At 46.9% G+C, this 22,308-nt stretch overlaps 2 protein-coding genes and 1 pseudogene across 2 annotated transcripts in view; 2 read left to right on the plus strand and 1 right to left on the minus strand.

The window, feature by feature from the left end:
* The first annotated feature begins 1,141 nt into the window (after window positions 1-1,141).
* Window positions 1,142-4,061, plus strand: LOC133137661 (uncharacterized; annotated as a pseudogene).
* Window positions 4,062-9,644: 5,583 nt separating this feature from the next.
* On the minus strand, window positions 9,645-13,183 carry LOC133137520 (perforin-1-like). Its single transcript, XM_061255842.1, has 3 exons — window positions 13,170-13,183; window positions 11,293-11,864; window positions 9,645-11,070 (listed from the first exon to the last, which is right to left on the minus strand). Exons 2-3 carry the CDS (start codon window positions 11,820-11,822, stop codon window positions 9,876-9,878), a joined length of 1,725 nt encoding a protein of 574 aa, XP_061111826.1. The 5' UTR covers window positions 11,823-11,864; window positions 13,170-13,183; the 3' UTR covers window positions 9,645-9,875.
* Window positions 13,184-16,468: 3,285 nt separating this feature from the next.
* thap7 (THAP domain containing 7) overlaps window positions 16,469-22,308 on the plus strand; it is a 10,033-nt gene continuing 4,193 nt past the window's right edge. The window contains exons 1-3 of the mRNA XM_061256001.1: window positions 16,469-16,545; window positions 19,673-19,752; window positions 20,127-20,282. Of these exons, the coding sequence (XP_061111985.1) occupies window positions 16,543-16,545; window positions 19,673-19,752; window positions 20,127-20,282 (239 nt within the window). The 5' untranslated portion in view covers window positions 16,469-16,542. The remainder of the gene's footprint in view (window positions 16,546-19,672; window positions 19,753-20,126; window positions 20,283-22,308) is intronic.

Genomic DNA, 22,308 nt, shown 5'->3' on the forward strand with positions numbered 1-22,308 from the left:
CAAACCTCCAAAGATGGAGACTGACAGAGGATCTCTTATGTGCACAGTGCAAGAGACCAGCAAACCTGGAACACATTCTGTCATCCTGTCGGGCGAGCCTGACTGAGGGGAGGTTCAGGTGGCGCCATGATCAGGTGCTGGCGCAACTGGCCGATGGACTGGAGAAGGAAAGGAAGCGGAAAAGAACTAAGGCCCAAGAAAAAGGCCCCCGCTTCATTGGCTTTCTCAGGCCTGGGGAGAAGGCAGGCAAGGAGGACAGATGTTCAGGGATCCTTGGTACGGCAGAAGACTGGGAGATGAGGGTTGACCTCGGAAGGCAACTCAGGTTTCCAGAGGAGATTGCCGTCACCAGCCTCCGACCAGATATCGTGCTCTGGTCCCAAGCAACAAAGCAGGTGGCCCTAATAGAGCTGACGTTACCCTGGGAGGAAAGGATTGAGGAGGCACATGAGCGCAAGCTGGGGAAGTATCAGTCCCTCATCTCTGAGAGCCAGCAGAGGGGTTGGAGAGCCTGGAATCTACCAGTGGAGGTGGGTTGCAGGGGGTTCCCGGGACAGTCACTTTGGAGAGCACTGGGGATGCTTGAGGTTAGAGGGGTAACCCGCAAGAACCTGGTGAACAACATCTCAAAGCAGGCAGAGACAGCATCCAGATGGCTGTGGATAAAGAGGAGCGAGCGGTGGCTAAACCAGGCTGGCAGAGGGGAAGGGGGCCAGAGCTGTGTGGTGGAGTCTGTAGATGTGGAAAGGTCTGTAAAGGCGATAGGGGTCTGAAGATACACCAGAGTAGGATGGGCTGTTTACGACACAGTCGTGTGCAACGCACAGGGCAACCTGATGAGACGGAGGAGAGGCAGGGTCAGGTGTCCAACCACAGCACCCAGAATCTCCAGGCACACAACAAAGGCGTCAGCATTCTCTCAAGTAACAACAACATATCAGACGACCTGCAACAACAAGAGAGGCAAGCCAGTCAGGAAACAGGTCAGCGAGTGCAGGCCATTGAGGGAGGGGAGACGAGGAAAAAGCTAGTGACGTGGCCAACAGCAGCAGCCAGGAAAGACTGGGAGTCTTTCGACAGGGAAGTAGACCAAGTCCTGGAGTCTGTCCTCACTGGTGACATTGGCAGGAAGATGAAAGCAATGTCCACTATCATCTGGAACATAGGAGCAGAGCGCTTTGGGATGGAGCAGAGAAAGACCAAAGGCCTGCAGCACACTGGAGAGAACAGACACTCAAGGGAGATTGCAAAACTCAGAGGTGACTTGAGAAGACTGAAGAAGGTTTTTCGGCAGGCTCCTGAAGACGAAAAACCTGCCCTTAAAGAGATGGGAGATAACGTGAGGGAGCGCATAAAGACCTTGCGCCTAGCGGAGTGCCACAGAAGGAATAGAAGGAGGCGGGAAAAGGAGAGGGTTAAGTTCACCAAAAACCCCTTCAAGTACCTGTCAGGGCTCCTTGGAGTCAAAAGATCAGGAGTGCTAAAGGCGCCGAAGGAGGAGGTAGAAGAGCACCTCCGTAAAGTGCACAGTGACCCAAGGCGAGAGGAAGAACTCAACCTGGAAGGAAAGCTGTGCTGCCCAGAGGAGCCAACCATCTCCTTTGATGACGGAGAGCCCAGATGGAAGGAAGTCAACGACTTCATCCGAAAGGCCAGGGGAAGATCTGCACCGGGGCTGAATGGGATTCCGTACAGAGTTTACAAGAACTGCGAGATGCTGAGGAGACGTCTTTGGAGGCTACTTAAGGTAGTGTGGAGGAACAACCATCTGCCAGACAGTTTTCTTATTGCCGAGGGGTGCTTCATCCCCAAGCAGGAGGACTCTTCCAGCTTGAAAGACTTCCGCACAATCTCACTGTTGAACGTGGAGGGGAAGGTTTTCTTCGGAATCTTGGCGAAGAGGCTGACCCAGTTTTTGATCAATAACAAGTACATTGACACCTCTGTACAGAAAGGCGGAGTACCAGGAGTCCCCGGTTGCATCGAACACAACAGCGTCATCTCCAAGATCATCGAGGACGCAAAGAGGAACCAGGGAGATCTAGCAGTCCTGTGGCTTGACCTAACAAATGCTTATGGCACAGTGCCGCACAAGTTAGTCGACCACACACTCAAAGCCTATCACGTCCCCCAGAAGGTACCGTTGCTCCTCTGGAACTACTTCGGGCACTTCAAGATGCGCTTCACCTCTGGTGACTTCACTACCAACTGGCAGAGGTTGGAGGTCGGAATCGTGACCGGATGTACCACCTCAGTGATTGTGTTTGCAGCGGCGATAAACCTCCTGGTCAAGTCAGTGGAGAAGCCTAGACGGGGAGCTGTGCTGTCAAGTGGCATCCAACAGGTCCCAGTTAGGGCCTTTATGGACGACTTGACAATCACAGCGAGGTCAGTCCCGGAGGGTAGGTGGATCTTGGAAGATTTGGTAGAGCTCACCACAGCAGCTAGGATGGAGTTCAAACCATCGAAATCAAGAAGCTTAGTCCTGAAGCGGGGCCGTGTCCAGGACCGCTTCCGGTTTAAGATCGGTGAAGACACTATCCCAACGGTCACGGAGAAGCCGGTAAAGAGCTTAGGAAGGTGGTACAGAGCCGACCTGAGTGACAAAGTAAGTGTGAAGGAGATGCTCAACCAAGCAGAAGATTGGCTGAAAGCCCTGGAGAGGAGTGGCCTGCCTGGCAAGTACAAGGTATCGGGCTACCAACACGGCATCCTTCCAAGGCTCCTGTGGCCACTGTTTGTGTACGAGGTTCCCTTGACAACAGTGGAGGCTTTGGAAAGGAAAATTAACAACTTCCTCAGGAGGTGGCTGTCTGTCCCCAAAAGCTTTTGCTCTATAGGGCTATACAGCTCCGGGAGCAAACTGCAACTGCCAATCACATCAGTCGTGGAGGAATTAAAGACAGCCAAAGTCCGGTTGGCCATGATGTTGCGCGATAGTGATGACCAGGCTGTGCGACAGGCGAACATCATGGTGAAGACGGGACGGAAGTGGAAGGCCAGCGGAGCTCTGAGGGAAGCGGAGGAGCGCTTACAACATGCAGACATCGTGGGTACGGTGACCCAGGGGAGGCTGGGCCTGGGAGTCATCACCCGAGCAAGCTGGAAGGAGGCAAAGGCAAAGGACCGGAAAGGGATGGTGCAGAAGGAGATTCGGGCTGTGGGGGAAGAGAGAAGACAAGCCAGGGCAGTAGCCATGAAACAGCAAGGCAGCTGGACCCGGTGGGACAGTGTCCGGGGAAGATCCCTGTTGGAAGGACATCTGGAACATGGAGGGGCATCGTATAAAGTTCCTCCTTAGCTCCGTGTATGATGTACTGCCAACACCGACAAACCTCCAAAGATGGAGACTGACAGAGGATCCCTTCTGTGCACAGTGCAAGAGACCAGCAAACCTGGAACACATTCTCTCGTCCTGTCGGGCGAGCCTGACTGAGGGTAGGTTCAGGTGGCGCCAGGTGCTGGCTCCACTGGCCGATGGACTGGAGAAGGAGAGGAAGCGGAAAAGAACTAAGGCCCAAGAACAAGGCCCCCGCTTCATTGGCTTTCTCAGGCCTGGGGAGAAGGCAGGCAAGGAGGACAGATGTTCAGGGATCCTTGGTACGGCAGAAGACTGGGAGATGAGAGTTGACCTCGGAAGGCAACTCAGGTTTCCAGAGGAGATTGCCGTCACCAGCCTCCGACCAGATATCGTGCTCTGGTCCCAAGCAACAAGGCAGGTGGCCCTAATAGAGCTGACGGTACCCTGGGAGGGAAGGATTGAGGAGGCACATGAGCGCAAGCTGGGGAAGTATCAGTCCCTCATCTCTGAGAGCCAGCAGAGGGGTTGGAGAGCCTGGAATCTACCAGTGGAGGTGGGTTGCAGGGGGTTCCCGGGACAGTCACTTTGGAGAGCACTGGGGATCCTTGGGGTCAGAGGGGTAACCCGCAAGAACCTGGTGAACAACATCTCAAAGCAGGCACAGACAACATCCAGATGGCTGTGGATAAAGAGGAGCGAGCGGTGGCTAAACCAGGCTGGCAGAGGGGAAGGGGGCCAGAGCTGTGTGGTGAAGTCCTGAACGGCCGAGGGAGCAGTTCCAGGACACTGGTTCTGCTGTCAAGCCCCACTGAGGTGTCGTGGGCTAGTTGACGAAACACCGGTGAAGTGGGGTGCCCACTTGAAAACCCAGTGAAGTCAGCAGTTCTGAAACATGCAGATCTGCCCTCAGTTGAAGGCGTCTGAGGGGAGCGACTCCTATGCTAACCACCCCACATAAGGAGCAGGCCAAGTGGGGTGGTTGCGATATACCCTATCGTTTAAAGACAGAGTTGATCATTAAGGATTAAGGATTATTTGACAACAGATCACCCTATGCGCCCTATTTATTCACGATGTCCACAAAAATAAAAATAAATATTTTTGTAAGGTAATTGACTCCATTTAGCACAAATGATAAAATAAACATATACAATCAGGTGTCGGGGGAAATCAAATGTATTTGGACAACAAAGGTGCAGTAGAATTTGACAACAAACCGCCCCATCTGGAACCAACAGTGTAGAGTTTTAGAAACATTATTTTTGAAAGCATCTTTGCTTTACGGATCTTTTTCTCCTTTCTTCATGTGCCTAAGACTTTAGCACAGACTGTACACAGTGTGCATTATTGTTCTGCAGTGGGTTGGTTGCATTTTCTCCTGGATTAGTTCAGTATTATTTGTTTGCTTGCTGATTCTAAATTCAGTTTAGTTGTCATTATAGTGTTCTGTTGTGTACTTGTTTGTTTGTTAGCTATTACAAGTGGTGTTTATTTAGATTCAGTGAAACTGGGTTAGGTGTTTGTTTCTCTCAGGTAAGCTAGGCTATTAAGTTAGGCTATTGTTTTACTGGCTGGCAGGCCACAGCTTTTGTTGTAGGAGGAGCCAATACTTTGCACCCTGCTCAGGCTATTAGTACTGGCACACCTGAACTCACTTCAGTGTGCATTATTGTTCTGCAGTGGGTTGGTTGCATTTTCTGTATTCGGCGTCAGTGTTATGTAAGCAGTTGTGTAGCGCACCAGCGGCAGCTGTGTGCGGCAGCCTCGGCTACTTGCCTCGGCGTACGAAGTCGCAGGTGTACAAAGTCGGGGGTGTCTATCTACGGGTGTCCAGGCTGTCTTAGAGCCTGATGTTTGATTTTGTTTTTGCTGCCTGCCCTCATTCCACTGTGTAGTATTCCTCTTGTCCTCCCTAGTTCCCTCCATGTGTTTCCTTCCCATCCCTGTCCTCTCTCCTTTCCCCAGGTCCCAGTCTGGTAGGAGGTTCGCCTCCCGCCAACATGGGCAGAATATCTCTAACCTCATCTTCCCTCCCAGATCCCCTGGTATTGATCTCTGTGTGGCTGGTGGCCTCTGGAACTGCCAGTCCGCCGTCCAGAAAGCAGACTTCATATCTGCCTATGCCTCCCACCTCAACCTTGACTTTCTTGCTTTAACTGAAACGTGGCTCTCACCAGAGAACACGGCCACCCCGGCTGCCCTTTCCTCTGCCTTCTCTTTTTCCCACACACCCAGATCCTCTGGCAGAGGAGGTGGCACAGGTCTCCTAATCTCATCCTCATGGAGATCTAGTGTCTTCTCCTCATCCCTCTCCTTCTCCTCTTTTGAATTTCATGCGGTTTCTGTTACTCTGCCGTGCAAACTGTTTGTTATTGTTGTCTATCGCCCCCCGGGTCCTCTGGGAAACTTTTTGGATGAGATGGACATCCTCCTCAACTCCTCACCTGTCAATGACACCCCCCTGATCCTCCTGGGTGACTTCAACCTCAACTCAGAGTCCACCCAGTCTACCTTTCTCTCCCTCCTCTCTTCTTTTGACCTTACCCTCACTCTTTCCCCTCCCACCCACAAAGCAGGCAACCTTCTTGACCTCATCTTCACAAGGAGCTGCACAACAACCAACCTCTCTGTAACACCACTCCATATATCTGACCACTCCTTCATCTCTTTCTCTCTTCCACTCTCCTCTAACACCCATCCATCTCTCCCACCATCCACTGTCACCTGTCGACGGAACCTACGCCACCTGTCTTCCTCCACCCTCTCATCTACAATCCTCTCCTCCCTACCATCTGCGGAGTCTTTCTCTCGATTGTCTCCCGATGATGCGGCTACAACTCTCATGTCCTCCCTCTCATCTTCCTTTGACTCTTTGTGTCCCCTCACCACCAAACTAGCTCGGGCCTCCCCCCCCAGTCCTTGGCTTTCTGATGCTCTACGAGCTGTCCGAACCGAACTGCGGGCGGCGGAGAGAAAATGGAAAAGGTCCCGTCTCCCCAGTGATAGGGCTTCCTTCCATGCCCTCTTATCATCTTTCCATTCCTCTGTCTCTCTAGCTAAATCTTCCTTCTTTCACTCGAAAATTAACACGGCCGCCTCTAATCCCCGCAAACTGTTTTCAACTTTCTCCTCTCTTCTGGCCCCCCCTCCCCCCCACCCTCATCACTCACACCTGATGACTTCGTCTCCTTCTTTGAAAAGAAGGTCAATGCTATTCGCAATTCCTTCTCCCAACCCTCCACCCCTGCTGACCCTCCTACCCTCCCCAACTCCCTAACCTCCTTTTCTCCCCTCTCTGACGCTGACACACTGAAACTCCTTACTTCCCACCGCCCAACCACCTGTCCTCTTGGTGGACCCCATCCCCTCTCCCCTCCTACAATCTATATCTGAGGACATTCTCCCTTTTCTCTCCTCTCTAATCAACACCTCCCTCTCTTCTGGCACCATGCCCTCTTCCCTGAAGAGGGCCAGAGTCACTCCCCTCCTCAAAAAACCTACTCTTGACCCCTCTGCCCTGAACAACTACCGGCCTGTCTCTCTTCTTCCCTTTCTCGCTAAAACCCTGGAACGGGCGGTCTGCTCCCAACTGTCCACTTATCTTCTCCACAACAATCTCCAGGACCCCAACCAGTCTGGCTTCAAGAGTGGCCACTCCACTGAAACCGCCCTGCTCGCGGTCACTGAGGCACTCCACTCTGCTAAAGCAAAATCCCTCTCCTCTGTCCTCATCTTCCTCGACCTGTCAGCCGCCTTCGATACAGTCAACCATGAGATTCTGCTCTCATCGCTGTCTGGGATGGGTGTCACAGGTTCTGCACTCGCTTGGTTTTCCTCCTACCTCTCTGGTTGCTCCTACCAGGTGACTTGGAGGGGCGCAGTCTCCGACCCTCAACCCCTACGAACTGGAGTCCCGCAGGGCTCGGTTCTTGGGCCTCTCCTCTTCTCACTATACACCATGTCTCTTGGTTCTGTTATCTCTTCCCACGGCTTTTCTTATCACTCCTACGCTGATGACACCCAACTCTTCATTTCCTTCCCCCCCGACACCCAAATCACCACACGGATCTCTGCCTGCTTGGCTGATATCTCTGCGTGGATGACTTCCCATCACCTGAAGCTCAACCTTGCCAAAACTGAGCTTCTCTACATCCCTGCTAAGTCCTCTCCGTCAATCGACCTCTCATTGACTGTTGAGGACTTTGTAGTTTCCTCCTCCCGTACGGAAAAGAATCTTGGGGTGACTCTTGATAACTGCCTCACCCTGGCTCCACAAGTATCCTCCACTGCCAGAACCTGCAGGTTCTTTCTGTATAATATACGCCGTATCCGTCATCTCCTGACTGAGAAAGCCACCCAGCTCCTATTCCAGGCGCTCGTCATTTCCCGCCTGGATTACTGCAACTCCCTCCTAGCCGGTTTCCCAGCGTGTGCCATCAAGCCCCTCCAGCTGGTCCAGAATGCTGCAGCCCGCCTGATCACCAATCAGCCCAGGTCGGCTCATGTCACCCCGCTTCTCATTGGCCTCCACTGGCTTCCCATTGCCGCACGCATCCGTTTCAAGGCCCTAGTGTTGGCATTTTAGGCTGCTAAGGGGACTGCCCCACCTTACATACAATCCCTGATCACTCCCTACTCCCCAGCTAGACCACTCCGGTCTGCCAGCTCTGGTCGCCTTACGGTTCCCTCTCTACGTGCACCTGGCGGTCGAGCTGCACGTTCACGCCTGTTTTCCGTTCTGGTTCCTCAGTGGTGGAATGACCTGCCTACCACAGTCAGAACAGCAGAATCCCTCCCCCTATTTCGACGCAGACTCAAAACCCACCTTTTCAAACTCTACCTTAGTCCTCCCTCCTGATTTCCCCTGCCCCTCCTTTCTGATATCCCTATCCTTGTCTAACCCCCTCCCCCCCCAAAAAAAAAAATTAAAAAAATTAAAAAAATTCTGATGACAACTATGTTTAGAACAGCATTTCCTGTGTATTTTGCTAGTTTCTGGATGTGATGCTCTGACTTATGGTAGAACCTATGCACTTGTAAGTCGCTTTGGATTAAAAGCGTCTGCCAAATGACTAAAATGTAAATGTAAATGTATTTATAGTGCATGTAGCACTTGAGCAAAGTGTTGTTTCTGAGGGTGTCAATTCCCACCCTCAGATTAAAATTAAGATATGATAAGTATTTCACACCAGTTCTCAGATTAGAGATTTAGATATGGCAAATATTTGACACCAGTTCCCCACAAGAAAAAAAAAAGACACTACCGGTCAAAAGTTTGGGGTCAACTTGGGGTCATATGTTGTCAAAGTGCAGACTTTTGTTTAAGGGTATTTTTTATTATTCTGGTTTCACCATGTAGTAATTACGGCACTTTTTATATATAGTCCCCCGTTTAAATGTTTGAGACAAATTAACATAATGCCAAATAAAATGAATTTCGTTGCATATCTTTTGCATGTCATGACCTCCTAATGTCTGTGGCCTGTCAACATCATCAGAGTCTGGATATCTTATTTTCAGGTTGTCCTACAAGCAATACTAAAACTCTTTGTATTTGAATGGATCTCTATGGGAATTATTAATGGGAATGGGGTGGAACTAGATTCAGCTGTAAATTATTACATTTGTTGGGTAAATGGCTTTAAAGTCATTAAGGTTTCAAGGTATCAAACAAGCGTGAAAGCGAGGTATCAGACAAGTGTGAAAACAATTGTAAAAAACTGTAATAAGGAGTCACTTCAAAGAGATCTGAATTCCCCAATAATTTCCAGAACAACAATGAAGTTGATCACCTTTTAATTTTATGCTGGGTTCTTAGACTCTTGTCCATTAGTATTTATGTTAAACAGATTTATTAAGGGTCCAAATGGTCTGCATTTTATCTGTAAGTGCTGTAAAAATGAATGCTTCTCATTCACCCAATCACACACACCAAGCAAGCAAGACCAACCAGTTAGTTAGGATTTGGGGGTTAGGTGTCTTTGATACACCCAGGCCAGGGTCAAACCGGCAATTGATGGTACGGTCCAGGATCTCTGTTCTCCTGTTGCTTGGGCCCTGGCAATTGCTGCTTGCAACTATATTTGAATTTTTTGCGTATTTGTAAAAAATAAACAAATCTTTTTCAATTTTTTAAACTTGGGTCATGTCATTTGGAGAATAAATAGGTTGGATGATGTAGAACAATTTAGAAACTAAATTATTTTCATGACTTTGCATGCTGGGCCACTAGATTTCTCTGACACAAGATTATCCACATCTCCACCAGAACATTAATAACGCCTTGTTAAGTGTGTGCAATACAAAACATTCTGTAAAATCTCAATAGAATTTCAAGGCAGTGTTTTGTCTTTATCAATGTTTTATTGCTGTAAATGACAAAGAGTGGAAGCAGATTCGGCAGAGACAAGCAAAAAAAACAACAACAACAACACGGCAGTGAAAAAACAAAAACAAACAGTTTTGATTAATACAGGCTGCAAGTAAGCTGTAACAGGAAATTATTGCATTGGATGAGCTGCCATGACAACTGTAAAAACAAATGCAATTGGCTGCGCCTGATGCCAAGCCCTTCCTATTCGCCACTGTGGTCCTCGAACCCGGAACCAAGGCCTGCAAGCTGGGAGTGATTCCCCGCAAGCACGGCCTCCCAGCGCTCGCCGGCAAGGAAACCGTTTCTGGAGTAGTACGTCTTCGCCAGGGACCGACGCATGGGAGAGGGGATATACTCCTGACATCTGCTGCCGCCCAGGCTGGGGGCGCACGTCACTCTGTAGGTGAAGAAGAAGGTCCCGTATTTAAACATGCAGCTGTCACTCACTCTTCCCTGTCGGAGCGCCACGGAGCACCGCCCCAGGAGTTCGCTGTTCCAGCGTCTGTCTTCGTCGTACACCTCGAACTTGAGACGCCTGCCCATGTTGAGCACGACGGGGCCGAAGCGGAAGGTCTTGCGCCAGCGCGGGTTGTCGTTGTTGGGAATGACTTCGGTGCGGCCGGCCTTCCCCCCATAGCGCACCAGCACCGAGCCGTCGGTCTGCGTCATCACGTCGCCGTTCAGCTTTCTGGCGTAGAGGCGGTAGACGGACAGCTTGGCCAGCCCCGGTCTGCGCGGGCAGCAGCTGCCCGTGATCTGACCGTCACTGCGGCACACGCAGGCGCAGGGGTCCCGCCTGCTGGACCTCCTCCCGCGGCACGACCCCGAGCACTTCCTCACCAGGGCGTTCCTCATGATGTAACTCCTGATGGCGGTCCGCAGCCCCTGCCTGGCCGGATGCTGCTGGGGCAGCAGGAAGAACAGGGGCCTGGCGGTGTAGAGCACTATGTCAGGCTTGGCCTTCAGGGAGTTCATCCAGTAGAGGTAGGACCTGGGGTTCTTGGAGAAGAGCAGGTTGGACCCGTGCTCCCCGCCCACCACCTCGGAGTGGTGCTCTCTGAACATGCTGCGGAAACTCTGCCTGTTCTGCATCCTGCGGCTGTCCCTCCTGCAGTGCCGGGCCTCAGCCCGCAGCGTGACGGATTTGTACGTGCCAGACGCCTCGACCTCCAGGCAATCCATCACCTCCGTGACGGACAGGCCCATCATGGCGGCCTGGCAGGTCCTGATGGCGGTGACGTCCTTCGCCCTGCCCCCCAGCCGCACCTCCACGATGTAATGAGTGCCGTAGGTGGCGATCAGCTGCTCGAAGTCTGAGCTACTGCGCCTTTTCTGGAGTCTTCCGATCGCGCCCTGAAACTCTGCATGAAGTGGCAGCTCGGCAGCAAGTCTGTATCTGGAAGGCAAAAGGAACCCCTTTAAGGTGGTGTGTGTGTGTCTGTGTGTGTGTGTGTGTGTGTGTGTGTGTGTGTCTGTGTGTGTCTTTCTTCTCAACACTACATAAAAAAAAGGAGTTAGGAGGAGCTGCCTGGCTGTGTTTTAGTGTGGGGTATGTGATGTGTAACAGGATATGGTACATCAAACCTCCCCGTGTCTTTGAGCGCGTGGGCTTCATTACCTGTAGAAACTGCAGTGGACCTCTTGACTGACGAAGCTGTACTTGTCTCTCCTGGACTTCCTGGAGGCGAAGGTGGCCACTCTGGAGTGGGTTCCGCCCACGGAAAAGCCGGCCACGCCCCGAATGCCCAGGCCGATCTTCCAGCTGGATTGCGCGCTGGAGGTGGCGTCCTCCACCAGCGACTCGCTCGACTCGTACCTCTTACTCGTGACTCCCCTTCGGCAGTTCCCGAGGCTCCGCCAGTGCACCACGGCCGTGGGAAGCTTCTGCAGCCGGTTGGACTGGTACCTGTTCCGCACGAGGGTGCAGCTTCCGTTGGCGCTGCCCCACTTCTCCAGGTCCACCACGTACGCTCCTTTCCTCTGCATGGTCACGATGTCCAGGCCCTCCCCTGCCAGGTTGTGACCGGGGACAAACTCGGCGCGCTTGCACTGCGCAGGACTGCCGGCGGTTCCCACGCCGAAGGCGCAGGCACTCGACAGGAAGTGACACGCGCACCCCGTGATCAGCAGCCGCCACAGTCCTTCCATCACGTGCCTCGCTCGAAGGTTGCGCCGCTTAACGAGAGAAAGCTGGGAACAAGGAACATATTGAAGTGTATGTAATTGCCCGGCACTGGACAGATTCAAAGATTCAAAGTTTTTCGCTCAAATTGTTAGTCCAAAAATATACTTAGTAATGACAATGTTTGTATTACATTAGAAAAGAATGCAAAATAGAAGCATTTTCACGAGTGGACCCCACTGTATATGTATTTGTCCATCACGGGGACAAGGGTTTTAATATGATTATAATGAAAATAAGCATGAACGGCATAGCTAAAGCCTTTAGCCAGCCCTGCATTGCCTAACACAATTTACTGTTTAGCCCTAAAAACATGGGCTGTTGTCACTGTCGACCCAACTCACCTGTCCTTTACTTCAGAGAATAGTGAACACAATTTAAAGCCCCTGTCTGTTACAAATTTACACAGTTAGCTTCTAATTCCTTTTCAATATGTATATGAAATATATAATATATGGTAATATATTCACATAAATGGCAATATCAAAGGGTAAAATCAATTAAATACAGCAGCTCCACAACTGGACGAGTGCCCCCTTGCTCATTTACTACAGAATCAGTTTCTCAGCAAGTGCTTTGTTTATTTAAGTAGTAAAAAAGTACTTTATGTCTAAAGTAAGTTAGACATGAAATGTCATGGAAGTCTGCGAATCTGTTTAGAGTCCATGTCTAAAACAAATATATATATATATATATAATTTTTTTTTTTTTGGGGGTAATTCTTTTTTGGGACAAATACTATACTGTATGTCCCATTACTTGAATATTAGTAAATGAGAAGCTAGATTTCCTATGAATAATTCATTCATTAATTGATTAATTAATTGAATTAAATAATTCAAGAAAATCTATTCAGAGTATAATATTCATAGATTCTCTGAATTATTGACCTGCAAGACCACACTGGTCAACCAGCTTAACTTTATTCACACAAGCTTTATATTTATAACATAATTCTGCAATCTAAGTGGTAACATTTCAAAATTGCTACATTAAAATGTTCCTTGAAGTAAACAAGAGCTGTAAAGAATATTACAGTCAACAATATTAACAAACATCATTGCTGATCAACCAGTTAAGCCAGCACCGACAGCACCAACCTAAAACAGCTTGGACCAGAATGGAATGCCAGGCTAAGTCTTTCATGACAGATTTGACTGGTTTACAAGTTTTTTGTAACAATTTTGTACCAGACTTCATAATTACCAGCTACAGTAAGTTAAAATAAACAATGCAATATTTTTTAGCAAGATGTCATCATTCTCTCTGTTAATCACATGTGCTATAAACATTCATGAACAAGAGTAATCTACCTTGTTCTGTTGTGTCGTTGAGGATGGTGTTTGGTTGACACAGTTCTCTATGGGTCTTTATATAGGAATGTGGCTGTGTGTGTGTGTGTGTGTGTGTGTGGGTAGGCAGGTCACAAAACCATATTAGTGAGGAGGAAAGAGGTGTCACAAAACCAAATATGGTATTTTGTCAGTTTCTCTGTGTTCTCTTTTCTCATCCATCCAAAACACATTATTTAAAAAAGGTTAGCATTCAAAGAGGGATCATCTGTTATTGAAGCCATAAGGCGGCCTGTAGCGTAGTGGTTATGGTAAATGACTGGGACCCGCAAGGTCGATTATTCGATCCCCGGTGTGGCCACAATACGATCTGCACAGCCGTTGGGCCCTTAACCCTGCATTGCCCCAGTGGTGAATTGTCTCCTGCTTAGTCTAATCAAATGTATGTCGCTCTGGATAAGAGTGTCCGCCAAATGCCATTAGTGTATTGTGAAGTCACCGGAGTCACAGTTTTAATTAATTTGATGAACACAATTCAGTTTACAACCCCTTTCTTAAGATATGTCTTCTTATATTGTTTTCTCTAATGAAATATTATGATCAACTTCACTGAGTGTTCAAGTCACATCTATAAATCAGGACACGTAACACGTGATAGAGGTAAAAAAATGCATCCTCTTTTTGATAATGAAGAAGCACAGGGGTGACATGGCTCAGGCAGTAAGAGCAGTTGTCTGGCAGTTGGAGGGTTGCCGGTTCGATCCCCTGCCCGGGCTGTGTTGAAGTGTCCCTGAGCAAGACACCTAACCCCCAAATGCTCCTGACGAGCTGGTCGGTGCCTTCGCTGCCAATGGCAGCCAATCGCTGTGTGAGTGTGTGTATGAATGGGTGAATGAGAAGCATCAATTGTACAGCACTTTGGATAAAGGCGCTATATAAATGCCAACCATTTACCATTTACAGAGAGTTACTGAATGAACTGTCAGGAGTCCCCTTGATGAGGCAGTCAGTGGACCACGTACTGAAATGGCTGATGAGTTTCAGATTTTTCTTTTGATTGTCTTCTTAAAATAAAGGTTTTCTGGTAACAGTTACCAGTTACCATAACAGGTACCACAAATAGTTAAATAATGTTTGAAAGGAACACTTCTTAGTCTAAATACATATTTTGTGTATATTATGACAAAAACAAATGTGTGATTGTTTTGTACTGTACTGTACTGTGATTAGCTCTGCAATGAACAAACAATAATGGCTTTAGCTATTCACACTCAATGCACACTGACCCTGGACAGGTCGCCAGTCCATCACAGGGCACTCACACCATTCACTCACACACTCATACCCACAGGCAATTTAGACTCTCCAATCAGCCTAACCTGCATGTCTTTGGACTGTGGGAGTTACCGGAGGAAACCCACACGAACACAGGGAGAACATGCAAACTCCACACAGAGAGGCTCCGGCCGACCGGGATTCAAACCCAGGACCTCCTTGCTGTGAGGCGGCAGTGCTACCCACTGCACCATCCATGCCACAATAAATAATGAAGCTATGATTTATCATGTTTTGTACAGTCATGAGCCAAGATAATTCTGCAACTATCTCCTCCTTTCTCAATTCTGTGCGCACAGCAAAAAAGGAAGCGCATCATCAGTGTAACCAGTATAGAGTTTGGGCAACTGCCCCATAAGCAACCTGTTTTCACAATGTGTGAATTAAACTTCTGCTGATGGGAGCGTGAGGCCAAGTGTGATTTCCCCTTCCTGTAGCCCTCCCTCCATTCTGTCACAAGAAAAAAACTGCATTAGGCCTAATTCATGCACGCCGAAAACTTACAGCACACCAGTTGTACAATTTCAGGGGATTGTATTAATTTATAGTTCATTAATACTGTGCCTTCATACAACAACGGGGACATTTAGAAGAATTATTAAGTAGTTTTAAGAGTTAATCATTAAGGATTAAGGATTATTTGACAACAGATCACCCTATGCGCCCTATTTATTCACAATGACAATAAGGTAATTGACTCCATTTAGCACAAATGATAAAATAAACATATACAATCAGGTGTCGGGGGTAAATTGCAAAATCAATGTATTTGGACAACAAAGGTGCAGTAAAATTTGACAACAAACCGCCCCATCTGGAACCAACAGTGTAGAGTTTTAGAAACATTATTTTTGAAAGCATCTTTGCTTTATGGATCTTTTTTTCCTTTCTTCATGCGTCTAAGACTTTAGCACAGACTGTATATTTATAGTGCATGTAGCACTTGAGCAAAGTGTTGTTACTGTCCATGCATAATGTACATAAAGTGAATTACACATGTGCACGTGTAGAAATATATCAGAATCTAATATATGATGAAATCACATTTGTACAGGTAAACACTTTCATCTATTACATTAAAGTACATTTTGGTATTATCTTAATTAAAAGAAATTTAATTACATGTTAAGTAATAATTGATCTGATTATTAATTGTTTATAGTTGGCAACAAGGGGACATTATCCACACACCACATTCATGCCTAGAAAAACAAATGTGGTAAATATTAGTACAGAGAATATAGTTTAAAGATGAGTGTGCAAATAACACATATGCGAGGGTTGCAAATCCAAATCTAAAACAAGCTGAAGAAGATATTTAGTTCAAGTGCTGCATCTAATATACTTTCAGCAGAATGCTGACATAAAGGCGTCCCCACAGTAAAGTATGGTAAGATTGTTCCAGCATTTGTCGAAATTGGAATAGACCACTGTATTGCCACTAGAAGGACAAATTGCATCATTTGGCACGTGGGCTATATATGTTTGCAGTGTGAAAGAAAGAAAGAAAGAAAGAAAGAAAGATCTGTAGAATCTGCATGGCTGTGACTACATTCATTTTGCTTAATTGAAATGTTTAATTAAAAAAAAATTTTTTTATTTTTTTATTATTATTTATTATATTATTATTTTATTACGGTTAATTGCTAAATCGGACAATAAGACTCCTCAGACTGAGTAACTACCTTGGGAGTTTTATTTTTTTATTTTTACTGTATAACGTTATCTTAGAAATTGTAATGGAAATGTATGTAGGTAATATTCGATAACAGCACAGAGTACTGTCTTGTCATTCGTATCAAAAACACAACTCCAGTAGCCTGGGCCAACTGTATGTATGAGCTTACTGGCTACTTTGCGGTCCCACTACTAAACTCGTCGGCTTGATGGGTTTTCTAAAGTAACATTTCTATTGGATGATAGTCCACGTCATTCGCCGTGACCGCTTCAGGCTATTGGTCCGTTGGAACAAAGATGGGCCGTAGAGAGGCGGGCCTACAGCAAGAGAACTGCAGCGAGGAAGAAGACAGCGGCCATCTTCGTGAGGTCGAGAGATTACATGGTGAGTTAATTTAACTTTATTACAAGAATACAAATAAGAGGCATCAGTTAAGTAGACTGTGTTTAAATACAGTGTTGCTTGTACAAATATATATTTCAGTCACCGCATAGTGGTTTGCACAAGGGAAATAGCGTGAATATGAAAAATGACAAGCAGTGCCTTGGTGGCTGGCGAGCTAGTGATTTTGCCTGGTTGGCTGTTTATTCGGAGACTTTCTTCATCTTGAAATAATATTGCATGTTATTTATAATAAATTGGGCTGGATTTGTGATGAAAACATTCGCAAATGAAGCTTTGGTAAAAAACCGCGAGTGTTATATATATATGGCCTACACTCCTTGCGACGAGCTAGCCAGTTCATTCGCGTTAACAGTTAAATAAAAAGCCAAGCGGGCGCTGATCTGATGCAGTTTTATATTTTGGGTAAAGTGCGATTTTACGGAGCGCACACTAGGTGACGTTGACGCTCTGGAAATGTATGTACCGCATCACGTGGTCACGAGGTTCTGATGTTTTCAAGCTGTGGTGAAAGTCATGCTCGTCAGGAGTAAACCGTGACATTTCCCCCTAATTTAATTGATTTTCTGAAAATAGTTCTAAATCCGTGTTGCGTGACTATAAGAAGTAGGCCTAATATACACGTTTGCCATTTTAACTTCGTGTTTACTGTCAGAATCACCTGTGGTATTTTTCCATTAACAAAACATAATTCGCCCGGTCTGGCAAATGCCCTGACTAACCTTTTCACTGGTCAATGATACATTCGTCTTTGCGTTTTGACTGGAACTACAAAAATTGAGAGGATGTCTGCGATTATAAAACTCGCACTTGTAACTTGTATATCTGAAGTGAAGTTCAGATCCAGCAATATGCATTAATAGTAATTAACGAATTCATTCATTGTAATTATACCGTTTTTGCCACTGTCAGAGGACCGTTTCAAAAATCTGTGTAATCTGTAAAATGTCATCTGTTAATACCGAGTAAATGTACTCCAGATTATTTTAGATTACATCCAGGATTCATTCAATATATCCAACTGTTAAAGGACAGTAGACTGCCTGCTCCCCTTATGCAAGTTATTTTTTTCACTTTACCCAGACAGGGGATAGACTATGTTTGCCAGTGATAAGAGGTTTTGGACGATTGTGTATATGACTGAATCAGTCTAGAATGTCATAATATACAGTGCCGTGAAAAAGTATTTGCTAATTTATGATGTTATTGCATACCTGTCACACTGAATGACTTCATATCTTTAGGCAAAATGTATTATTAGACAAAGGGAAACTGTAGGTTATCAAACACGCATATCGCCCATGTAGTTTCACGTAAACACTCAGGCGAACGCCGAGTATAGAACCAGAAAGCTCGTTCCCTTTCTTTAGAGAGAAGCGCTAAACCAGGGGTGTCAAACTGAATCCCCAGGGGGCCGCAGTGTCTGCGGGTTTTTGTGGTTTTCTTTCAATCAACTGCCAATTAAGGCCAATTAAGGCCTTGAGAACAAGGCATGTGGATACTTTAACCATTCAATGACTTGAATGAACCCAGAACACACCAAAAACCAGCAGACACTACGGCCCTCCAGGACTGGATTTTGACACCTGTGCGCTAAACTGATGTCTCGTGAACATCTCTCCGGTGCTGCTCGTAATAAACGGTGCCTGGCCACCCGACACTTCCAAACGCAGCGCGGTTTATTTCCCCGATGCTACAGATAGAGCTGAGACCGCGGTACAGAACGCGCAACGGTGTACACCGAGCAGCAAAGGAGATACGTATGTCGATCGAGGGTTGGTCGCCCTATGGACTGCACCGCACGGTTTCTCTCTCTCTCTCTCTCTCTCTCTCTCTCTCTCTCTCTCTCTCTCTCTCTCTCTCTCTCTCTCTCTCTCTCTCTCTCTCACTCATACTCACTCTCTCTCTCTCTCTCTCTCTCTCTCTCTCTCTCTCTCTCTCTCTCTCTCTCTCATACTTTATTAGGTATTTATTAGACGTATTTCTTAGACAGATTAAGTCTTATGCTGCTGTAGCCTATCCAGTTAGGGTGTGTTCAGAGATGCTCATCTGCAAACTCTAGAGACTGTTGTGCGGAAAATCCCTGGAGATTAGCAGTTACAGAAATACCCAAACCAGCCCATCTGGCACCAACAATCATGCCACAGTCAAAATCACATTTTCTACCCATTCTGATGGTTGATGTGAACATTAACTGAAGCTCCTGACCCATATCTACATGATTGGCTGATTAGATAATCGCACGAATAAGTAGGTGTGCAGGTGTTCCTAATAAAGTGCTCAGTGTATATTTCCAAATTATTGTAACAACTACACTTTGGAATTCATGCAAATCATACAGACATCACGTTGTCTCTTTGCACTTGTAAATCGCTTTGGATTAAAAGCGTCTGCCAAGTGACAAAAATGTAAATGTAAATGTAAAATGTCTCTCTTAACCCGTCTTAATATTTTCTGTTGCTCCATGAAAGCTGAGCCGTCTTAAGCCCCCATCTCTGCTCTCGGCCTGCGATCACCCAACTGAAACATTTCCCTGTGAAGACGCACGCTACTAGGCCCGCAATCAGAAACCAGCTTCATGGCCTTTTAAACGCCTGATTAAATGTGCTTCTTGTACTTTGTGTGCAGCTCAATACGTCAGAACGGACACACAGTTAATCACTCATGCTGCCTTATTCACTTTAACTGCAGTAAAATGATCCTTTGAACATTATGACTTATCATTGTAGTGCTAAACAGCATTTAAAATATAGTATGTAGACATATAGAAACATTTAGAGAAAGGGTATTTTTGCACATGATTCTCAATGTTATTCTAAACATTCATTGTTTCAATAAAAGCGTTTTGATCAAACTTCAACACAATACAAAAAAGGCAGTGTCAAAAAAGTGTTACACTAATATAACATAAACTATTGACTATTATGTGACATGAAATGCTTGCCCAATCTTTACTCTCACTCCCCATTTATCTCTCTCTCCCTCTCTCCCCCTCTCTCTCTGTTGTCTCTCTCTTTCTCCCCCCCTCTCTGTTGTCTCTCGCCCCCCCTCTCTCTCACTCTCTCACTCTCCCTCTCTCTCTCTCTCTCTCTCTCTCTCTCTCTCTCAGATGCCCAGGCATTGTTCAGCGGCGGGGTGCAAGTCTCGCGACACCAGAGAGACCCGCAAAGCCGGGATCACCTTCCACAGGTGAGCTGATCTGCCCTCCCCCCCCTCCCCTGACCCATTGGGGTTGGGTGTTCTCATGCACTCCTCCTTGTTATGACCAACAAAATCTCCCTGGCAACCCTGGTCCAGGAGAGCCGCAGGGTGTGCTGGTTTTTTGTTTTCACCTTAAAGTCGGTGACCGATTCGGATGCGCGATACCAGGTGAGGCAAGTTATCGACAAACAACTGCTTTCTTACCAAACGCTTTTGAGTGAAAAGCCCACTGACCCCTGGGCCCGAGGCGACCCTTCCCTGGTGAGTCGGGTTTAAACTGGTCCCTGATTGGAGGAGTGGAGGGAAAACCAGCAGTACTATTGGCCCAGACTTGAGTGTCCGTGGTGTACGTGTCTCTCCAGGCTGCCCAAACGTGGGAAACCGCGCCGGAACCTGTGGATCGTAAACTCGCGGCGGACGGGACCCCACGGGAAGGGACAGTGGGACCCCCAGAGTCAGTTCATCTACTTCTGCTCCAAACACTTCACCCCGGAGAGCTTCGAGCTGTCGGGAGTCAGGTCAGAGGTGGTACAGCCTTACCTCACACATTACCTCACACATTGCCTCACACGGTAATGGGCGGCCTGTAGCGTAGTGGTTAAGATACATGACTGGGACACGCAAGGTCGGTGGTTTGAATCCCAGTGTAGCCACAATAAGATCCGCACAGCCGTTGGGCCCTTGAGCAAGGCCCTTAACCCTGCATTGCTCCAGGGGGAGGATTGTCTCCTGCTTAGTCTAATCAACTGTACGTCGCTCTGGATAAGAGCGTCTGCCAAATGCCATTAATATAATGTAATGGTAAGGAACATGACTCCTGTGTTGAGCTGTCGGGAGTCAGGTCAGAGCTGGTACAGACTTACCTCACACAGTAAGGAACTAAAATGGTAAAAAGGTGTTTTTGAAAACGGGTTCAGACTACACCCTATGTCTGGATCTCCATAAAATTGTGATTTATAACCACACAGTGGACACAACTGTAAAACCCCACGCTAACCCAATGACGGAATTTAGCGAGGGCCGAAGGGGTTGAGTGCTTGTCCTTCTGGTGTTGCTGGAAGAATATTAGTAGGGTTAAATAGTAATGACCGCTATGCTGAGAGTCTAGATCAGCTAATGAATAAACCACGTTACAAAGACAGTAGTACCACTCTGCCTTCCGCTCTTTACTGGTCTGGGCTGACCAAGAACACATCTACCTTCGTTATCTGACTCCATTTAAGATATAATTTAGAAATTTGGGTTTGAAACATACGCGAACCTCGGGAGTGATTACACTCGACTCTTACCTGCGCCACCATTACTCAATATGTACTCCCGGGATTAGCATTTATTGCTGAAATCTCAGTTCAGCGGAGAACTCAGAGGCTGAGGGTCTAGCCAACACAATACATGCAAAACACTGCCATGATAGTTGCGAGCCCAGGTCGGCGTGCATTAAATGGGCTCCTTAGAGTTAACTTGACAGGAACCAGCGTCGTAACGCCCATGGGTTCCTTTCGCCCCAAATTACAAGAGCCATACACCACCACCGAAGTTGACGGCCTCTCAGCTTAGAACTACCACGAATGTACCAAGCCGCTGATCAGTCCGTCTTTAGTCACCATTTTCCCCTGAGTATTCAATTGTAATTTAGGCTGAAAAAGGTACAAGATGAATTAGAGTCATGGAGATCACGCAAGTTACAAACAAAATAGTTTATTCGCAGACAGGTAGGTTATTAGCTTTAGAATTCCAATAGTCAATTACAGAATACACAAATTAAGGATAGAGATAGAGTAAATCATCATACCTAGCCTGCGTTGGCTACACACAAACAAAGAGTAGAACGTGCATAGTGTGGGAAGCCAAATGCGATCTTCCATTGCTACACATACATAGAACGTGCTGTGCGGGAAGCCGGTTACGGTCTTCCTGATACTTACATATACATACAATATGTTGTGTGGGAAGTCGAATACGATCTTCCCAGATTGGTCTGTCTCCCTTGCTTTTATGCCAAATAATACATTTGAAACCAGGCGGCAGTGCCATAAATCAACCTGGAGGGGTGGTCAAATCTGGAATTTAGACCCCCATCCTTGGGGGTTGTTAAGTAGGGAAAATGAGATGATTCCCAGAGAGGACGTGTAGGTTTTCCCTTGAGTTACTGAAACTATGGTTTATTAAACTCCATTTGGTATGAAATGTATCTCATCCGATTCCTTGATTTTACCGGATCACATCCATACCAAACAGATTACCCTTATGTTTTATTATGTTGCAGTTATCATGAAACTTCCCTCCTGATTATCCATTTTACATGCACTCCCTGTTACCATTACATATGACTTAATGCAATAATACAAGGATCACATGGACAATGTTTTCAAGGTTTTACCGGGTCTATTTACTATCTCAATAGTAGTTTTGAATATTTAATCTAGGAAAGCAGTCACCGGTGTAATGACAGCAGTGCCCAAATGAGGGACTGTGGGAGTGTCCTGAGCCTTTCCCAAAGGTGGTGGGTTACAGGCGCCTTCTCTTCCCATGACCCCTGTGACC

The sequence above is a fragment of the Conger conger genome, chromosome 9, assembly GCF_963514075.1.
Source record: "Conger conger chromosome 9, fConCon1.1, whole genome shotgun sequence".
NCBI lineage: Eukaryota > Metazoa > Chordata > Actinopteri > Anguilliformes > Congridae > Conger > Conger conger.